The sequence below is a fragment of the Oncorhynchus keta genome, chromosome 31, assembly GCF_023373465.1.
Source record: "Oncorhynchus keta strain PuntledgeMale-10-30-2019 chromosome 31, Oket_V2, whole genome shotgun sequence".
Lineage (NCBI taxonomy): Eukaryota > Metazoa > Chordata > Actinopteri > Salmoniformes > Salmonidae > Oncorhynchus > Oncorhynchus keta.
Window position 1 is genome coordinate 7,715,686 of NC_068451.1, and position 20,135 is coordinate 7,735,820.

Below are 20,135 nucleotides of genomic sequence, written 5' to 3' on the forward strand. Positions count from 1 at the left end.
GCAAAGGCTGACTGTATAATGTATACAAAGTAGAACCAATGGGCCTGGAGCACAGCCCGTGTGGCAGGGCAGAGTACAGAGGCCAGGCCAGGCAAGGGAACTCACTTGAAGTGCCAGCTGGTCTTCATGTAGCTGATATAGTACTTGAGAGAGCAGTAGAGCTTGAAGCCCATAGCAGTGCATTGAATCCTCACTGGGCCTGTAGACAGCGCTGTGCCACAGAGAGAGGAAAAAGTCAAACTCAGAGAGATGATACTCTGTGACAGAATGTCCTTGTTGGGATATTGACAGTTGACAGGGCATGCTGTCTACACTGTAGACACGGTCCAATACATTTGTATTTGATTCTAACCTGTAGTCAGGATAGGACTTCATCTTAAGTTGTCCCCATCCAAAAACTGTCCATAGAATGCTTGAGAAGTCACTCATGTTTCAGTACTGGACTGCAGCTCATTATCGTCATCCTGCCCGGAAAGACCCCCGTCTACGGTAGGCGGCACCCATAGACATACATATTCACATGATATTCATTGGAATCAATCACATTTATTCATAAAGCCCTTCTTACATCAGCTGATGTCACAAAGTGCTGAACAGAAACCCAGCGTAATAGTATTAGGAAATCTACGCTGAACTTACCCCACTGTTTGCTCAGGAGTTGGAAGAGCTTGTCATACTCTGTAAATAAAGACAGAATAATTATGTCTCCAGACAGTGGGCTTTACTTAAGCAATAAGGTCTGAGGAGGTGTGGTACATGGCAAATATACCACAGCCAAGGGCTGTTCCCCTACTGGCCCCTGGTTCACCTCTGACCTCTGGGCTGGGTCCCTAAGCGCTGTGATTGGCCCACAGTGTTCCTGCCAGGGCCAACAAGAGTCAACAAGAGTGTCTCCCATCTGGCTGACCAAAGTCCATATAGGACATTCTATGAACGCCTGGATATAGCCATTAGCAGTGGTATATTGGGCATATAACACAAACACCCAAGGTGCCTTATTGCTATTATAAACTGGTTACCAACGTAATCAGAACAGTAACAAGTCATTTTTTGTCATACCCCTGATAAATGGTCTGATATTCTACGGCTTTCAGCCAATCAGCATTCAGGGCTCAAACCACCCCGTTTATGATCATCATTAACCTCTATGAATCTTCATTCAAAGACTTAATCATGGACACTCTTACTGACAGTTGTGGCTGCTTTGTATGATGTATTGTTGTCTCTACCTTCTTGACCTTTGTGCTGTTGACTTTGCACAATAATGTTTGTACCATGTTTTTGTGCTGCTACCATGTTGTGCTGCTACCATGTTGTGTTGCTACCATGTTGTTGTCATGTTGTGTTGCTACCATGCTGTATTGTCATATACTGCTGCCTTGTTATGTTGTTGTCTTAGGTCTCTCTTTATGTAGTGTTGTCTCTCTTGTTGTGATGTATGTTTTGTCCTATATTTATATTGTATTAATTTTTTAAATATTTTTAAATCCCAGGCACCCTTCCCCGCAGGAGACCTTTTGCCTTTTGATAGGCTATCATTGTAAGTAAGCATTTGTTCGTGAAATGAAGGTGAAATAAAATAAATAAAAATAATACATGGATGATAATATTACATCATGTGCAGTCTCAGTTTCTGCACCTTCTGAATCATCATGACACATAAAACAATACTAAAACAAACAAATACTGCACAAACAAATACTGCACAAACAAATACTGCAAAAACAAATGCACTTTGAAATTGCCTCATAACAATATAAATTGAGGGACCACATACTGGAACATTTCACCAATATTTCTGTTAGACCGGGGACCGTATTGATAAAGCACTTCAGAGTAGGAGTGCTGATCTAGGATCAGGTCCCCCCAGTTCAAGTGATCATATTCATTAGGATCTACAAAGATAAACTGAGTACTTTACGAACATGGGCCCATGTCTGTGGTTGTCCATGACAGTGCCATGATGTCTCACCTTCATGTAGTAACTCCAGTGTGCTCACATCCTGTCCTCCACCATCAGACGCCACAGCTTTGTAGTGGCCTGCCTCCTCCTTAGTCACCTGAGATTCACCAGAGAGAAAACAAGTCAATCATTATGACACACACGCAGGCATGTCTGGTTCATGTCCACTGAACAAGGCAGTTAAACCCACTGTTCCTAGGCCGTCATTGAAACTAAGAATTTGTTCTTAATTAACTGACCTGCCTAGATAAATAAAGGTACAAAAATAAAAAAATAAAAAACAATGTCCGCACACACACAACCAGTGTGTGCCCAGTGGGTAATTATGCAATGATCTATAAATTCTCTCTCTCAGATTCTCTCTCTCTCTCTCTCTCTCTCTCTCTCTCTCTCTCTCTCTCTCTCTCTCTCTCTCTCTCTCTCTCTCTCTCTCTCTCTCTCTCTCTCTCTCTCTCTCTCTCTCTCTCTCTCTCTCTCTCTCTCTCTCTCTCTCTCTCTCTGTGTGTGTTCTCCTGGGCTTAACCCTATTCCCTCATCTGCCACCATCCCATGAATGTACACCCAGTACTACTGAACATTACTTTACATATTCATTACAATACTGTAAATATGAGGTGGTAGGCAGCTTAGTTAGAGCGGCGGATCTGTAGCCGGAAGGTCGCCAGGTCAAATCTCCACGGTCGCGCTAAATAGTGGGGTGGAGCATAAGTGATATGTGACATTTTGGGCCAGTTTCCTGGACCCAGATTCAGCCTAGTCCTGGATTAAAATCATTCACAATAGAGACTCTCCGTTGAAAGTGTGTTTTAGTCCAGGATTACGTTTAATCTGGGTTCAGGAAACCAGCCCTATGAGGACTGGATGTGGTATGTGTACTTGTTGCACAGTCATGGTGCTGACTCCAGTCTGCTGGTCATACACAGCTGGAGTCTCCACGCCGTCCTTGAACCACTTCAGAGTCGTATCCTTGCTTACGTTGGTCACCTGGACCCAGAATGACAGAGGATTCTAATGATACATCAACACTGTGCACGGAATACATTCATAACGACACACATGCATATTAGAACAGAATCCATGTGATTATTCCATAACGAAGATAACAACAAGATATTGGAGAAATGAATCTATAAATTATAAATAATCTACAAATGACCTTGCATTTGGTTATAAACTCACAGTCCTCTGTCATGGTCCATGACAAAAACTCCAGAAAATAGGGTCCTTGAAAAACAGAGCGATGATTAACTGCGCACACTGGACCAGAGATACAGCGGCCATCTTTGCTGGCACTCAATCAATGAAACTCTCTATATTCTGGTGTGTCAGCACAATATGTTCTAAAGACATAGCTGCCTGTTCAACACTGTTTGCACTCCATAAACGGTTGACGATAGATAGGAAACTAGGGCATTGAGGCGTATTGAATCTGTTTCAGCACATTGGGAACCTATTTTACACAGAAATGAGATATTTATCTACTATTTATCTACTATCTACTGAAAACACATCCTAAACTCTCTGAGAGGATCCGGCACCGTTTCAGATATGACTTTGTTTGTTCCGGCACCTATTTACCCTGACCCGGTACCTCTCGCGGCATGATTTATTCATTGTTTCACTGTTCGCACTGCAGACATTCGAATAAAAGCGATTGGAGTTAAATCAAGTTACCTCCTCATTATTTCTCCCGCCCCCCAAAAGCACCATCAAGTAAAAGCATGGCGATCCTTCTGTGTAATCATCCTATCCTGCCACACTGATTCCAGACCTGCTCTCTTATTTGTACATAGAGGTTATAGGGAGAGTGGGTGGGGTAAGTAACTGATTTGGACACTGGTCTTGGTAGTGGTGGTCAGCTGGTGAAGAAGTCCCTACGTAATCACATTACGTAGCCTAGGCTAGTCGTCTCCCTACTGAATTTGAATTGTGGGAAAGCTAAATAAAAAAAGCCCCCCCCCCCGCCGCGCTCACTATGTGTTCCAGGACCCCCGATTTACAAATGAGGCACTGGATCCAGCCCAGAGGTTAGAGGTGAACCAGGGGCCAATAGGGGAACACTTACCTGACTTTCTCTTGTAGTCCATTCTGTTGGCTATGGACTGAGCCAGTGTCTGACGAAACTCTGCCAAAGACACAACCACAGGGTTACTTCCCTACTAGCACACTGAGGATATACTGTATATATTAACTATCAATAATAAGACAGTAACATTGAATATAATAACCAAATTGATTGGAACAAATCCAGATATCAAGCCAAACACTTACTGCTCTTTAGAGTTCACAGCAATAATAAGCTGCCCTTTTCACACTACTGTGCCGATCTGAAGCAAACAGTGCTGGCTCACCACTTCCAGCAGCTACGGAGGATGAGAAAATAGGCTAGCTCATCACGGCTTGGTTTAGCTCAGCTCGGTTCGGTAGTATGAAAATCCCGGCAGTGAGTTAGGGTGACCAGATGGACTCACTCTCGTCCACGAGCACCAGGGCGAACTGGTTCTTGGCGCGGCCGTCGCAGAGCTGAGCTGTGTAGGGGCCGTCGTCCTCCTTAGACAGCTGGTCAAACAGGATCTCTATCAGCCCGATGGCCTTGTCAAACTTAATCTTACCGGCCGAGAGAGAGAGAGAGAGAGAGGACACACACAAGCACATGAATGTACATACATGTGGACACACACGCAGGCACGCATAACTCACAGTGTGACTTGGCAAGGGTTCTAAAATGAGGGAAATGTGGATTGGTTTATTCACAAAATCCTTATCTATCATTTAGTAATAAACCCTTATCAGTGTTGACGTACACGTATACACACGTGCATGAATGCAATCATGCTATTCCATACCGAGTAACCACATGCAAGACACTGAGTCCAAAAACATGCATGTTGGGTAATATTAGTTTAGCCCCATGGGAAATCCACATCTGTTGCAACAACCTCTGCCTACAGTAATCTTCCAACCTGTGGTTATTTTTTAGGTTGATTTCATAACAAATCAACATTGCTATCATATTGCTACGTACATTCTGGTGAAAATCTTTATGAAGGTGATTTGCGTTTAAATGAAATTGCAAATATGATGGCGAGGGTAACATGTTTGGATTGGGATTGTTTTGTGATTACTTTCTCTTTCTATACAGCCAATACCTCTTACTAATGCAAACTTGAATGAGAAAATATAAATCATTTAGCTATTTTGTGGCACATCTATATTTCACTGGATTTCACTGGAAATGGAAATGGATTCGGAAACACAATCATCTGCATATGTTCCCCAAAAAATGTGTGTACGCAAAATGCAGTAGCTTATGCTTTATGCACACCTCTGGGAGACAAGCTATAACTTGCCTGGACCAGTCTGTTTCTGTTTCAGCCAACTTGTCATCGTCTTCCTATTCATACATTACTTCACCATTGACTTAAGCAGGAACATTCTGACACCCAAGCTAGTTTTAGTAGTTCATTTGAGACATACACACTCTCCTGACAGACTAGTACACACAAGATTTAGTTCTGGGTTCTGAGATTACAACACATAGCCAGTGTTTTGAAGTGCTCCTTTACTGCAGCACCAGAGATCTCTCTGTCGCTGAGAATGAGGCGGAGCTCTGCAGCATTGCTCAGGCTCTCAGTCTGCATCCAAAGACTCACGTTCCCTTTCTCTGACATCTCCACCTGCCACTTGGAGCGCAAGGCTATCACTGTAGGGGGAGGGAACAATGAATAGGGAATAGGTTATGCATTCAGGTTGGCCTCCAAGCTTCAGCAAACTAAAATAATCTAGGAAGGGCGCAATGACAGGAATCATAAAATAGGATTTACCCAACAAAACATCTGAGTGAATAGGTTGTTGAAATTGTGATGTTGAACAATGTATTATAATGCCTGTTTCGATTTGAAACGGAGTACTATCAATTGTTTTAGATTGATAGAGACTTGTATTATTACAGTGACTAAGTCTTACATTGGTGGCAGATGTGCCAGCCGAGCTCGGTCAGTCTCTCCAGATCTATGGGAAAAGAAAGAGAGGGGGAATTACAGGGAGCAGCAATCTTTTGTGCAGGTCGTCTTTCACTTTGAGTATAAAGTGCCTTCCCCAGTGAAGGTGAAACTGGAAGAGATGTCTGGGTTGTCACTCATCTCCACTGTGTACAGGCCCAGGTCCTCTTTAGTGGTGTTTGTGAAGGTGAGGATGGGCCTGGGGATGGACAGAAAGAAGGACAGTTAGCTAAAAGGACGGACACAAGGACAGTAGGCTTAAAGGACAGACCAGGGGACTCAGTAGGCCTGAATGGGACCATAGTGCTCAGTGAAAAGGGAGGACATTTTGCATTGTAGTGTGAGGTGAGGAAGAATCTCCACCGAGTCCGACCCTTTGCTGACTTCTTAACATTAAAGTCTTTCATGGGTTAAATGTCCTCTCACAAATCTACAGGTCTTTTTTTCTCTCTCTGTAATAGACAGACACACACACACACACACACACACACACACACACACACACACACACACACACACACACACACACACACACACACACACACACACACACACACACACACACACACACAGTACCTATTGTTCTCCCACAGTACCCTGGCTCTCCCAGCTTCAATAGCCTCTTTGTAGTTTTTGCTCCAGACAAACGTGCTCTACTCCGTAATTTCAGTGGCCTCAAAGGCCAGGAAGATGAAGCCATCATTGTCCACACCAATCTCTATGTCTCTGGTGCCTGATGGAGAAAGAACATTAATCATAAGTCATTCTGATGATATTGTTCATCAGGGACCTGTGTGGCTAAAATCAAGCCTTATCCCAGACCTGTTTGTGCTCTTTTGCCAACTTCTATGGTCATGTTTACTCCAAACACAAACAGACCTTGAACCAGACTAACTAAATCCCTAAAATGACTCACCTGGTTGGGTCTGGGCTCTGGGCTCTGATAACCTCAGAGGGCAGAGAAGGGATGCCCATTCTAGCCTTGTTGAAGACACACACTCTGAGACGATAGGTCTGACCAGCATAGAGACCTGACACCTGGGAACACAAATACACCAAAATCAATTTGATACTTTTATCAAAAACAAAAACACATTACCTCTATTTTAATGCATCTATATCCTTATTACATAAAACAGGTATATCTCACCAACCTTCAAAACGGCGTCTGCAATTGTCTCTTCATTCACAGCAGTCCAGCTCTGTGATTGGTCTCCCTCGCTCAGCTCCACCAGGTACCCTGTGATTGGTCCTTGCTGTCCTTCGTAGAGAGGCACTGCCCACAGGAGGACTAAGAGAGTTAACCCTCACCTCCCTGAATTCCAGGTCATAAGGGCAGCCTGGGAGCTGAGTGGGGTTAGCATAACACAAAGAGAGAAATATGAGGGAAAAACACACATTTGTTTATCTGTGTCAACCCGTACAGTGTTTCATTCTATACAGTACATGGATTGATAAGTGTCTACTGTGTTAGAAAAATACCAACCAAACCTGGGTTCAAGTACTATTTGAAATCAGTGTTTGGTTCATCCTGACTGGAGTGCCAGGTGGGCAGGGTTTGCACTTTTTTGGATTTTCTATTGTTTACATTGCAACATGCATGCTTATTCAGGCACAGATAACGTATTTGAAATGATTTAAAATCAGGCTAAAACAGGCAGAATATTGTTATTCGTCCTTTTCCCGTCTCATATACTCACCCATAAACAGCCAAGTTGTCTGCGACAGAGCAGGCCATCATAAAGAAACAAACAAATCATAATAATACCATTTTAAAAACAAGTAAAGTGATTTTGCTTAATCTACCCCTTAGTTTTTAGTGCCAGTGCACGGTAGTTCATTTGCTTAACGATTTTCAGTCGCATTTAAATTATTTAAGATACGGGGAGATCGGGATGGATTCAGCTGGATTAATGGGCTGTGCGGGATAAATGGTGTGTGGCTCTCTCCATTTCCAATATGAATATCACAACAGGCAGCCATTTTATGAGAAAGACCATGGGGCCAACACAGCTGGCCACGGCTGTGCACTGAACTGCTCCATTACCGAATGACAGAGTGGGTAGAAAGAGAGAGTGTGTGTTTTAGAGAGGAAATGTATGAACGTGTGTGTGTGTTTTAGAGAGTAAACGTGCATGTAGGTGCGAACTCTTTGCGTGTGTGTACAGTGACCATGTGTGTGCGTGCGTCCGTGTGTATGTGCGTGCATGAGTAAGTGTGTGTGTTTTCATGATGATTGCATCATCCTCACCTGGCTCAGGCATGGTCCACTCCTCATACAGGAAAGCCTCACTGGGCTCAGAGGGTTTACCAACACCAACCACGTTGGCAGCAAAAACACAGAACTGATAGTAATGCCCCCTATCCAGGTTACAGACCTGTAAATAAGACAATACAAAATGAATACAGTTACTGTCCAAATTAAAACCCGGGTTGTGTTCATTAGGGCATACTGTAGAAAAACATTTCAAAATATTTTTATTATTGGTCAAGTTCTTCTGTTTGGTGCCTAAGGAACAATACCCTGGTCATTGAGAAAACAAGGGTCAGCCAGCCCCGAGTTTCAGTATGTCAATTCTTACATAGACAAACTGTGGACAAAACAAAAAAGATACCTTGTAAGGAGAGTTCAACACAGTATCTGGATAACCTCGGGCATCCTGATATTCACAGAGATTCATTTGAAATCTGAGGTTGTGTTCTCACATCCTGATTTAGCCGGGTTTCTTCAACTCCACACATATGGACATGGCGGGGGAGTTGGGTTAACGACGACTGTGGAAGGAGTGTACCTCTGGCTACATGCAGACGCTGTCAGTCGAGACAAAGAAACATTTAGCATTTGATGGTTGAATTTGATTAACGTTCTATTAAAAATGATGGATTTCAGCAAATGAAGAAAGGCACACAGCTACAGAGGACAAACATAGGTACACTGTAAGGTTTGACATATCTACATGTTTAGAAGTATCGACTGACAGCGACTTGACGTAGTCAGAGATACAGTCCGCACACTCTCGTCTCCACTCAAGTCCATTGATGTGATGGACATTGTGCAGTTGAAAAACACTTGGCTAATCCTAACCAAGCCACATACTGTAAAGCCAAGCATAAATTCTGCCAGTGCAGTTTGGAAAAGCCCCATAGAGGCTGGCTTTAGGAAGGGGATTCAGATCATTGATCTCAACCACTTTTTTTCACAGCCACTTTGCCTTTAAAGTCCTTATCGCCTATGAAGTCTTTCTGCTTTAGGGGGACTGAGCCAAGGGACAATGGCTATCAATAGACAAACCTGAGGGGCTTATCTAGGTGTGATGGGAATCACACCATCGAAAGACTATGCCTCCTAAATGTATAGATTGCTCACTAGGCCATCCATACTTAGGTACAACAAAAGCCTCTTTATCAAATCAATATCTAAACAGTGCCGCTTGGAGCTCTGCAGTGAAATATAGCGGGGGCAGGGGAGATGGGGCATTTGTCCCAAAGTGTTTGTCGATTTGACATATCGCCACTAGATGGAATCAGTTCACCTGATTCTGAATCAGTGGAAGTTAAGGCACTGCCATGGAGATGGAGGTGGAATTCCAAACTAAGCGAGATAACAAAAAATCCTAAGGGTTCACATCTCAGACATTCTTCTAATGAGGCTGGATAGGTGGCATGCCTGCCTGACTGCTAAACTGGTGGTGGTGGATGGAAAGGATTCAGGGGGTAAAGTCATTTACATTGGCTTACACAAGCAGGAAGACCGAAGTGCCCTGAGCATGAAGCCTCCGTTGGATCGATATTCTAATTAATCTCATTTACATGGAGGCAGCAAGTGAGCAGCTTGTAAAAATATGAGCAAAAAGCAACTTCAATGATGGGAGGAACTATTATTATAGGAGGGGCTGGTTTAGCCAAACAGAGGGCACTGCGTGTGACCTCTGTGTTTTATAAATGCCTGCAAGCAGATCAATGGCTTTATATGATAAATACCTTGGACATTAGGGCACATCGTAGCAATATGTTTTGCAATGGAAAACGAAAACAAGCGTTTCTTATTGGACATCCCTGTTTCAGTTTGCTTTCGTCCTCCTCCTGAACAAGACCCTAGGCAGTGAAAAAGTACGGTTTGCTCCACACTTCTAAACTATTTTGCAGTGTGGCAGAATTTCAATTGCTTTGTTCTGTTGAGTCTAAAAACAACAATATAACTCTTTTGCACGTCATAAAATTACAGGTCACAGTTGCAAAAAGAGACAGGTGACAATTTTAACTTTCCATTAGTCTCCATGGACACCACTACCCGTTGCCTAGTGACACAGCTAAGGTAGTAGAGGGAATGTGTTTTTTCCTCCAGTATACTTCCACCAGAGCCTTATTATGTTCAGCTCTCTGACCACCACTAATTCTGTTTTCTACATAGATACAAAGACAGTTAGTTCTAATGGAGTGTAATTCCAGGGATAAATGTTTTTTACTGATTTATTACATACATAATTATTATTGGTTATCAGAAGTGAGGGGGACATAATTATCTGGGGGGAATCAGTCAGATAAACACTCCAAACAACCTACCCGACCGTTCCGAGGCGTCCACATGGTAAAATGGTAAAACTGGGGGGGGGGACAAAAATGCATTTTCAGAATGTGGGGGGTTCCCCCACATCCCCAGTGAAAGTTGCACCCCTGTTAGTTATTACATTTGAGTTATTCCACGGCATTGTTGAATAATTGGCTAGGAAGTCATTCTTGAGAGGGCATTACATGTAAATACACGGGACAGTTGGAAAATATATAGGACACCTCTGAAGTAGTTCCAACAATGTGCACCTTTTACCTTTCTAAACTACTGCACCATGCAGAACTTACTTGCTTCAAAGTTACAGAAAGCCAAAACAAAATCAAATCACGGCAGGTAGCCTAGTGGTAAGAGCGTTGGACTAGTAACCGAAAGGTTGCAAGATTGAAACCCTGAGCTGACAAGATAAAAAGCTGTTGTTCTGCCCCTGAACAAAGCAGTCAACCCACTGTTCCTAGGCTGTCATTGAAAATAAGAATTTGTTCTTAACTGGCTTGACTAGTTAAATAAAGGTAAAATATATATGTTTTTTTATTGGTCACAAACACGTGATTAGCAGATGTTATTGCGGGTGTAGCGAAATGCTTGTGTTTCTAGCTCTGACTGTGCAGTAATATCTAACAAGTAATATCTAACAAATTACTCAAATTACTCAACATATACCCAATACACACAAATCTAAGTAGGAATGAATTAAGACTACATACGTATGAAGCGATGTCAGAGCGGAACGATCTAAGATACAGTAGAATAGTATAGAATACAGTATATACATCTGAGTCGAGTAATGCAAGTTAAGTTAACATTGTTAAGTGAATGAGATACCGTAGAATAGTATAGAAAACAGTATATACATATGAGATGAGTAATGCCAGATATGTAAACATTAAGTGACTAAGATATTGCAGGATAGTATAGAATAGAGTATATACATATGAGATGAGTAATGCCAGATATGTAAACATTAAGTGACTAAGATATTGCAGGATAGTATAGAATACAGTATATACATATGAGATGAGTAATGTAAGATATGTAAACATTATTAAAGTGACATTATTGAAGCGGCCAGTGATTTATAGTCTATGCCTATAGACAGCAGCCTCTAATGTGCTAGTGATGTCTGTTTAGCAGTCTGATGGCCTTGAGATAGAAGATATTTTTCAATCTCTCGGTTGGGCAGACCGCACCACCCTCTGGAGAGCTTTGCGGTTGAGGGCAGTGCAGTTGCCATACCAGGCGGTGATACAGCCCGAAAGGATGCTTTCAATTGTGCATCTGTAAATGTTTGTGAGGGTTTTAGGTGACAAGCCAAATTTCTTCAGCCTCCTGAGGTTGAAGAAGCTCTGTTGCGCCGCCTTCACCACACTGTCTGTGTGGGTGGTCCATTTCAGTTTGTCCTTGATGTGTACACCAAGGAACTTGAAGCTTTCCACCTTCTCCACTGCAGTCCCATCAATGTGGATCGGGGGGGTGCACCCTCTGCTGTTTCCTGAAGCCCACGATCATCTCCTTTGTTTTGTTGACATTGAGTGAAAGTGATATTTCCTATCTTCACCACCTGGGGGCTGCCCGTCAGGAAGTCATGGACCCAGTTGCATAGGGCGGGGTTCAGACCCAGGGCCTCGAGCTTAATGATGAGCTTGGAGGGCACTATGGTGTTGAATAATGAGCTATAGTCAATAAACAGCATTCTCTCAAACGTATTCCTCTTGTCCAGATGGGATGGGGCAGCATGCAGAGTGATGGCGATTGCATCGTCTGTGGATCTATTGGGGCGGTAAGCAAATTGAAGTGGGTCTAAGGTGGCAGGTAAGGTAGAGGTGATATGATCCTTGACTAGTCTCTCAAAGCGCTTCATGGATGACAGATGTGAGTGCTACGGGGCGATAGTCATTAAGTTCAGTTACCTTTGCCTTCTTGGGTACAGGAACAATGGTGGCCATCTTGAAGGATGTGGGGACAGCAGACTAGGATAGGGATAGATTGAAAATGCCCTTAAACACACCAGCCAGCTGGTCTAAACACGCTCTGTTGGAAGTGGCTAGGGATGCCGTCAGGGCCGGCAGCCTTGCGAGGGTTAACACATTTAAATGTTTAACTCATGTTAGCCACGGTGAAAAAGAGCCCCAATTACACCATGAGTCATTAATCATGAAACACACCCCTCCAGCCCTTCTGCTTCCCGGGGAGATATTTATTCCTGTCTGTGCGATGTACTGAGAATCCTGCTGGATTTACAGACTACGTCAAAGTATCCCGAGAGAGCCATGTGGAATAAAGTGCTATAGGCCCCGATGTCTCTCTGGAAAGAAATCCTTGGTCTATGCACATCAACTTTGTTATCCAAAGACTGAACATTAGCGAGTAATATACTGGGAAGCGGTGGGTGGTGTGCGCGTCTCCTAAGTCGAACCAGCAGGCCGCCTCGAATGTCTCTCCTCCGCCCTTTTGAGTCAGCCACTGGAATAAGTTAAATTGCTCTGGGGAGAGTGAACAAAGGATCTGCTCCAGTCGTATTCCTGGTCGTAATGCTGGTAGTTCTGGTGAGTTACCGCCGCTCCAATAGTTATTCCCGGCTGTTATGTAATGACACAAAACATTTCCTGAGCTAATCATGTAAAAGTACATAAAAAACTACATACTGCATTGTTGTCTAAGTGCTAGTCGCAATGCTGCCATCTCCGTCGGTGCCATCTTATTGATTCAAACCGAAATAGGATACATTGTAAACGCAGGTCCAACGAGGGAAAACTTAGCTAGCTAGATAGCATTCATTTGTTTTTGCAAATACTTGCGGCATCTGATGACCTAATGTGGTGAATGATGAACATGAATTCATCCTGTTCTTCATGACGCAATTGAAGCTATGCTGTCAAATCTTTCCACATGTTTGTAGTTTGACCAACTGTTTTGAGCAACTGGTATTGTTGAATTTGTTTGTCATAATGGCAGATTTGCTAGCCACAAATTATTTAGCCACAGTAGCTTCTAGCCTAGTGTTTGATATGCAATGCGATCTCCTCTACTGTAATGAACAGTGGTCCTTCTGTAGCTCAGTTGGTAGAGCATGGTGCTTGTAATGCCAGGGTAGTGAGTTCAATCCCCGGGACCACCCATACGTAGAATGTATGCACACATGACTGTAAGTCGCTTTGGATAAAAGTGTCTGATAAATGGCATATATTATATTATATTATTATTAACAACCAGATGTTCTGAAAACCAGATGTGGGGACTCTGCTCAGATGTTTATCTTCCGCCTGCTACGTTGGCTACCTAACTGACTGAACTAATGATTAGGTTTGGTGGGAGGATGAAAAAGTATGAATTTAATTATCAAAATGTAAATATCAATTAAAACATGTCATTTCTACCGGTGAACATGTGCTTCAGTATTATTTTCTTTGGCAACTTTGGTACAGGCAGGATAAATGCCTCCACTCTGTACATTATCTTGGAACTAATGAACACACGGTCAATTATTTACAAGATAATATACAGAGCATCAGCGTTTATCCCTTACTTAACATTACTCTGGTAGAGGGTCTTTGTCATGTGAAGTGTGACCCAACATTCTAACGGCAGTGACACCTGGGTACCAGAACCTTCCTCACCTTGTGCTGCCTCTCCTTGGCAGGCTTGGTGTTGACATTTCTCCAGGAGTCCAGCTCTTTGTCCTTCTGATCCAGGTAGTAGCTTCGTACAGGGTCTCCTCCATTGTTAGCAGGGACTCTCCAGGTGAGAATCATCCCAGAGCCAGTGCAGAGCAACAGGGCGATGGCAGTGGAAGGGGATGGGGCGACTGGGAAGGGGAGATGTATTTGAAAAGAAAGTTTTGGCATACTAGACTTTTCATCAGCCTGCCCAGAGACAAACAAAAAAAGTATTACATTAAGATAGATATTTTGAATGGATAGTGTTTTGAATAAATAGCTAATCAGCTTCTATTATTCTCTATTCCATTCCATTATATTCTATTCTGGCCACTTCCGTGTATCAGGTCAGTTAATTTAAGGCCACACAGGGTTCCAGACACCAAGTATTGGATTTCAGCCATATCACCAACTCGTCCGAGACCAGCTTCGGAATCTGGCATCACTGTGAGTGGCAGCTAAAATGAATGGTCATTACAATGTAGCAGTCTGCAGAGTGCATATTATTATTTTTATTATTATTATTACTATTATCAGACATGATATTATAGGGTAAGACAGCAGTGAGCGGGGTCAGTAGTTATTCATCAGATGCCTAGCTCATCACACATCTATTTATTTCACTGTGTTTGTGGACAAACACAAAACACAAAAATCAGGAGCCTACCCATTAGATCTAATAGCTGTCATCACGTAATGGGTTCATGAGGCTGTTATGAACTAATGGTGAATTGAGGTCAGGAATAGATTGATGAAGAGAAAGAAGAAAACAGAGTAACAAGCCTTGGCTACAAACAAAGACTGACTGAAAAAGAAAATGGACCCCAACTTATTTACATGATCACTTAACATTTTGCATTACACCTCCTTATCCCGTCAGATTAGCCAGTGAAAGTGTGAATAAGAGATCCCTACGAAAGCATTCACAACTATCAACACGCTTCCCCCTCGTCCCTGTCAGGTGTAACTGTTTGATATGACGGCAGGGTCGTATTCATCAGGCACCAAATGGAGGAAAACGGACGGGAAAAAAGGGAGCAACTATCTGAAATTGTTCAATAAGCAACACTAGCTTTATTTGTTTAATTATTTCTTCATTATTTCAGTTTGCCCTAATGAACATGTCCCAGGAGCATGTCCGCCATTGTTGGTCAGTCCGCAGTTTTTTTGTCTGGTACTCACCGAGAACTGCTTTCACCAAGATAGGGGGAGACTCGTTGGAGTAGATACTGTTCCCAGCTCGCCCCACAGACTCAACTCTGAACACACACTCCTTCTTCGACTTCAGACCATGGACTGTAAACCTGAAAGGAAAAAACAAGTAATTTAGGCCTAGGTGTTGCCATGTCAAATTTTACTATGCATATAGTCCTAATGCCTAAGCAATGCTTTCTACATTGGGATGGTTCTCTGGACTAAAAAACAATTGAACTGGAAATGTCAATGGAGCTGGACTAGGCTTAATCTGTGTCCTGGAAACTGGCCCATCATGTTCTGTTGTAGAATAATAATTATAATAATAATAGATAATAATTATCCAACACACAATAGAAGCAGCATTCAAAAAAGAGGATCTCAGTTCATTTAAATGGGTTCAGTACTGTACTTGGTGTGGGTGGTTGGCTTGTTGTTGATCGTCCTCCACTCTTGCTTCCCAGCCTCGCTGTAGTACAGGTAGTATCCCAGAATGCCCTCTTTCTCCACGGGCACCTGCCACTGAAGCAGGACAGCAGAATCTGTGTCTCGGATGGCAAAGACGGAGGTGGCTGGGGCAGGAGCAGCTAACAGGATAACACAGACAACACGGAGCTCAGCTGATTGGCACACTCTTAAGAAAATAAAATCATTCTATCTAAAGCCATCCCTGTAGGAGAAGCCTGTATGGTTCAAGGTAGGACTGTTTTTAAAAACTTCCAAAGAGAAGGTCCTGAAGGAAGAACCAAATCAAATCAAATCAAAATGTATTTGTCACATACACATGGTTAGCAGATGTTAATGCGAGTGTAGCGAAATGCTTGTGCTTCTAGTTCCGACAATGCAGTAATAACCAACAAGTAATCTAACTAACAATTCCAAAACTACTGTCTTATACACAGTGTAAGGGGATAAAGAATATGTACATAAAGATATATGAATGAGTGATGGTACAGAGCAGCATAGGCAAGATACAGTAGATGGTATTGAGTACAGTATATACATATGAGATGAGTATGTAAACAAAGTGGCATAGTTAAAGTGGCTAGTGATACATGTATTACGTAAGGATGCAGTAGATGATATAGAGTACAGTATATACGTATGCATATGAGATGAATAATGTAGGGTATGTAACATTATATTAGGTAGCATTGTTTAAAGTGGCTAGTGATATATTTTACATCATTTCCCATTATTAAAATGGCTGGAGTTGAGTCAGTGTCAGTGTGTTGGCAGCAGCCACTCAATGTTAGTGGTGGCTGTTTACCAGTCTGATGGCCTTGAGATAGAAGGTGTTTTTCAGTCTCTCGGTCCCAGCTTTGATGCACCTGTACTGACCACGCCTTCTGGATGATAGCGGGGTGAACAGGCAGTGGCTCGGGTGGTTGTTGTCCTTGATGATCTTTATGGCCTTCCTGTAACAACGGGTGGTGTAGGTGTCCTGGAGGGCAGGTAGTTTGCCCCCGGTGATGCGTTGTGCAGACCTCACTACCCTCTAGAGAGCCTTACGGTTGTGGGCGGAGCAGTTGCCGTACCAGGCGGTGATACAGCCCGCCAGGATGCTCTCGATTGTGCATCTGTAGAAGTTTGTGAGTGCTTTTGGTGACAAGCCAAATTTCTTCAGCCTCCTGAGGTTGAAGAGGCGCTGCTGCACCTTCTTCACGATGCTGTCTGTGTGAGTGGACCAATTCAGTTTGTCTGTGATGTGTATGCCGAGGAACTTAAAACTTACTACCCTCTCCACTACTGTTCCATCGATGTGGATAGGGGGGTGTTCCCTCTGCTGTTTCCTGAAGTCCACAATCATCTCCTTAGTTTTGTTGACGTTGAGTGTGAGGTTATTTTCCTGACACCACACTCCGAGGGCCCTCACCTCCTCCCTGTAGGCCGTCTCGTTGTTGTTGGTAATCAAGCCTACCACTGTTGTGTCGTCCGCAAACTTGATGATTGAGTTGGAGGCGTGCGTGGCCACGCAGTCGTGGGTGAACAGGGAGTACAGGAGAGGGCTCAGAACGCACCCTTGTGGGGCCCCAGTGTTGAGGATCAGAAAGGTGGAGATGTTGTTGCCTACCCTCACCACCTGGGGGCGGCCCGTCAAGAAGTCCAGTACCCAGTTGCACAGGGCGGGGTCGAGACCCAGGGTCTCGAGCTTGATGACGAGCTTGGAGGGTACTATGGTGTTGAATGCCGAGCTGTAGTCAATGAACAGCATTCTCACATAGGTATTCCTCTTGTCCAGATGGGTTAGGGCAGTGTGCAGTGTGGTTGAGATTGCATCGTCTGTGGACCTATTTGGGCGGTAAGCAAATTGGAGTGGGTCTAGGGTGTCAGGTAGGGTGGAGGTGATATGGTCCTTGACTAGTCTCTCAAAGCACTTCATGATGACGGAAGTGAGTGCTATGGGGCGCTAGTCGTTTAGCTCAGTTACCTTAGCTTTCTTGGGAACAGGAACAATGGTGGCCCTCTTGAAGCATGTGGGGACAGCAGACTGGTATAGGGATTGATTGAATATGTCCGTAAACACACGGGCCAGCTGGTCTGCGCATGCTCTGAGGGCGCGGCTGGGGATGCCGTCTGGGCCTGCAGCCTTGCGAGGGTTAACACGTTTAAATGTCTTACTCACCTCGGCTGCAGTGAAGGAGAGTCCGCATGTTTCCGTTGCAGGCCGTGTCAGTGGCACTGTATTGTCCTCAAAGCGGACAAAAAAGTTATTTAGTCTGCCTGGGAGCAAGACATCCTGGTCCGTGACTGGGCTGGTTTTCTTCTTGTAGTCCGTGATTGACTGTAGACCCTGCCACATACCTCTTGTGTCTGAGCCGTTGAATTGAGATTCTACTTTGTCTCTATACTGACGCTTAGCTTGTTTGATAGCCTTGCGGAGGGAATAGCTGCACTGTTTGTATTCGGTCATGTTACCAGTCACCTTGCCCTGATTAAAAGCAGTGGTTCGCACGGTTTCTGGTTAGGGAATGTTTTAATCATTGCTATGGGAACGACATCTTCAACGCACGTTCTAATGAACTCGCACACCGAATCAGCGTATTAGTCAATGTTGTTATCTGACGCAATACGAAACATATCCCAGTCCACGTAATGGAAGCAGTCTTGGAGTGTGGAGTCAGCTTGGTCGGACCAGCGTTGGACAGACCTCAGCGTGGGAGCCTCTTGTTTTAGTTTCTGTCTGTAGGCAGGGATCAACAAATTGGAGTCGTGGTCAGCTTTTCCGAAAGGAGGGCGGGGCAGGGCCTTATATGCATCGCGGAAGTTAGAGTAACAATGATCCAAGGTTTTTCCACCCCTGGTTGCGCAATCGATATGCTGATAAAATTTAGGGAGTCTTGTTTTCAGATTAGCCTTGTTAAAATCCCCAGCTACAATGAATGCAGCCTCCTCCAATGAATGCAGCCTCCAGATAAATGGATTCCACCCTAGATGAAAAAGGTTAATTGAAGATCCATCGTCCCTGTGTAGAATAACTCTAGAACAGTTTTTTAATATTTCTAACAGTATACACAAATCCATATCAATGGAACTAGTATAACATTAAAGAAAGAATACGTTTGTTCCTCTCCCTCACCTTGGGGTTGTCCCAGTGAGATTGGCAGGCTCGGCTCTGAGGATTCGCTCACGCCATACTTGTTGAAGGAGCGCACCCGGAAGTAGTAGGACTTCCCCTTCTGTAGGTTAAACATGGGGAACCTGGGAGAGCCCACCGTGATGTCCATGCTGGCCAGCTGCCAACTGTTTTTCCCTGCAATGGACTGATGGACAGAAGGAAGTACGAACAGAGAGAGAGACAGGCAGGCAGAAAGGGACAGAGAGGTAGATGGAAAGAGAAGTAGACAGACAGGCAGGCAGAAAGGGACAGAGAGGTAGATGGAAAGAGAAGTAGACAGACAGGCAGGCAGAAAGGGACAGAGAGGTAGATGGAAAGAGAAGTAGACAGACAGGCAGGCAGAAAGGGACAGAGAGGTAGATGGAAAGAGAAGTAGACAGACAGGCAGGCAGAAAGGGACAGAGAGGTAGATGGAAAGAGAAGTAGACAGACAGGCAGGCAGAAAGGGACAGACAGGCAGGCAGAAAGGGACAGAGAGGCAGGCAGAAAGGGACAGAGAGGTAGATGGAAAGAGAAGTAGACAGACAGACAGACAGACAGACAGACAGACAGACAGACAGACAGACAGACAGACAGACAGACAGACAGACAGACAGACAGACAGACAGACAGACAGACAGTGAATCACTCAATTCTATTAATCAAATTGTTTTTCACTGTTGTGTAGTATCTTTTCTTCTGCTCCATTAACTTGGCTCCCATATCTTTTAGTCATTTAAAAAAAAATGTACATTTGAATAAAACCCAGTGTTTAAAAGGAGATCAGCAATTATAAAGTGCATGCCCAAGGGTGAGCCGAGGATATTTGAATATTCCTGGGTGGAACAGAAGCGGGAGATCTTGATCATTTCAGATGCTTTTGATGGATTGGACAGTTTTATTACTGAGTTACTTATAAAAGTCCAATAAAAATAAATTTCCTGTGGCAGTTTGCCACTTTTCTTCTCATTATTGGAACTGCAAGCTGTTGGGCATCTAGAATGCAGAGTCCTGGTTGATATTGAAGAACTGGGGCACTTTGGGGAAGATGTAAAATTAATGATCCCTCCCAGCACTTTAATTCTTTAGCGAACGTTTTATTTTTCTGGGCGGCCATTTTGATAAACCAGAACTTTGACAAACTCATTGTAAGACA

The 20,135-nt window shown here is 43.7% G+C and overlaps 1 protein-coding gene across 19 annotated transcripts in view; it reads right to left on the reverse strand.

The window, feature by feature from the left end:
* Nucleotides 1-639: 639 nt before the first annotated feature.
* Nucleotides 640-20,135, reverse strand: part of LOC118364298 (M-protein, striated muscle-like) — a 35,559-nt gene continuing 16,063 nt past the window's right edge. For 2 of the 19 annotated variants that reach the window (XM_052489405.1, XM_052489389.1), the window contains 16 exons: nt 18,962-19,145; nt 15,794-15,968; nt 15,370-15,491; nt 14,149-14,336; nt 12,442-12,501; nt 10,528-10,566; nt 8,216-8,342; nt 7,665-7,683; nt 7,119-7,311; nt 6,881-7,002; nt 6,541-6,697; nt 5,930-6,163; nt 5,468-5,666; nt 4,435-4,570; nt 4,235-4,326; nt 2,297-4,088 (listed from right to left, as the gene is read on the reverse strand). In XM_052489405.1, coding sequence (XP_052345365.1) covers nt 7,272-7,311; nt 7,665-7,683; nt 8,216-8,342; nt 10,528-10,566; nt 12,442-12,501; nt 14,149-14,336; nt 15,370-15,491; nt 15,794-15,968; nt 18,962-19,145 — 954 coding nt within the window. In that variant the 3' untranslated portion in view covers nt 2,297-4,088; nt 4,235-4,326; nt 4,435-4,570; ... (3 more) ...; nt 6,881-7,002; nt 7,119-7,271. Of the gene's footprint in view, nt 679-1,972; nt 2,061-2,296; nt 4,089-4,234; nt 4,327-4,434; nt 4,571-5,467; nt 5,667-5,929; nt 6,164-6,540; nt 6,698-6,880; nt 7,003-7,118; nt 7,312-7,664; nt 7,684-8,215; nt 8,343-10,527; nt 10,567-12,441; nt 12,502-14,148; nt 14,337-15,369; nt 15,492-15,793; nt 15,969-18,961; nt 19,146-20,135 lie in introns of those variants that run through there. The other 17 variants (XM_052489402.1, XM_052489399.1, XM_052489397.1 and 14 more) reach the window with 17 other exon arrangements.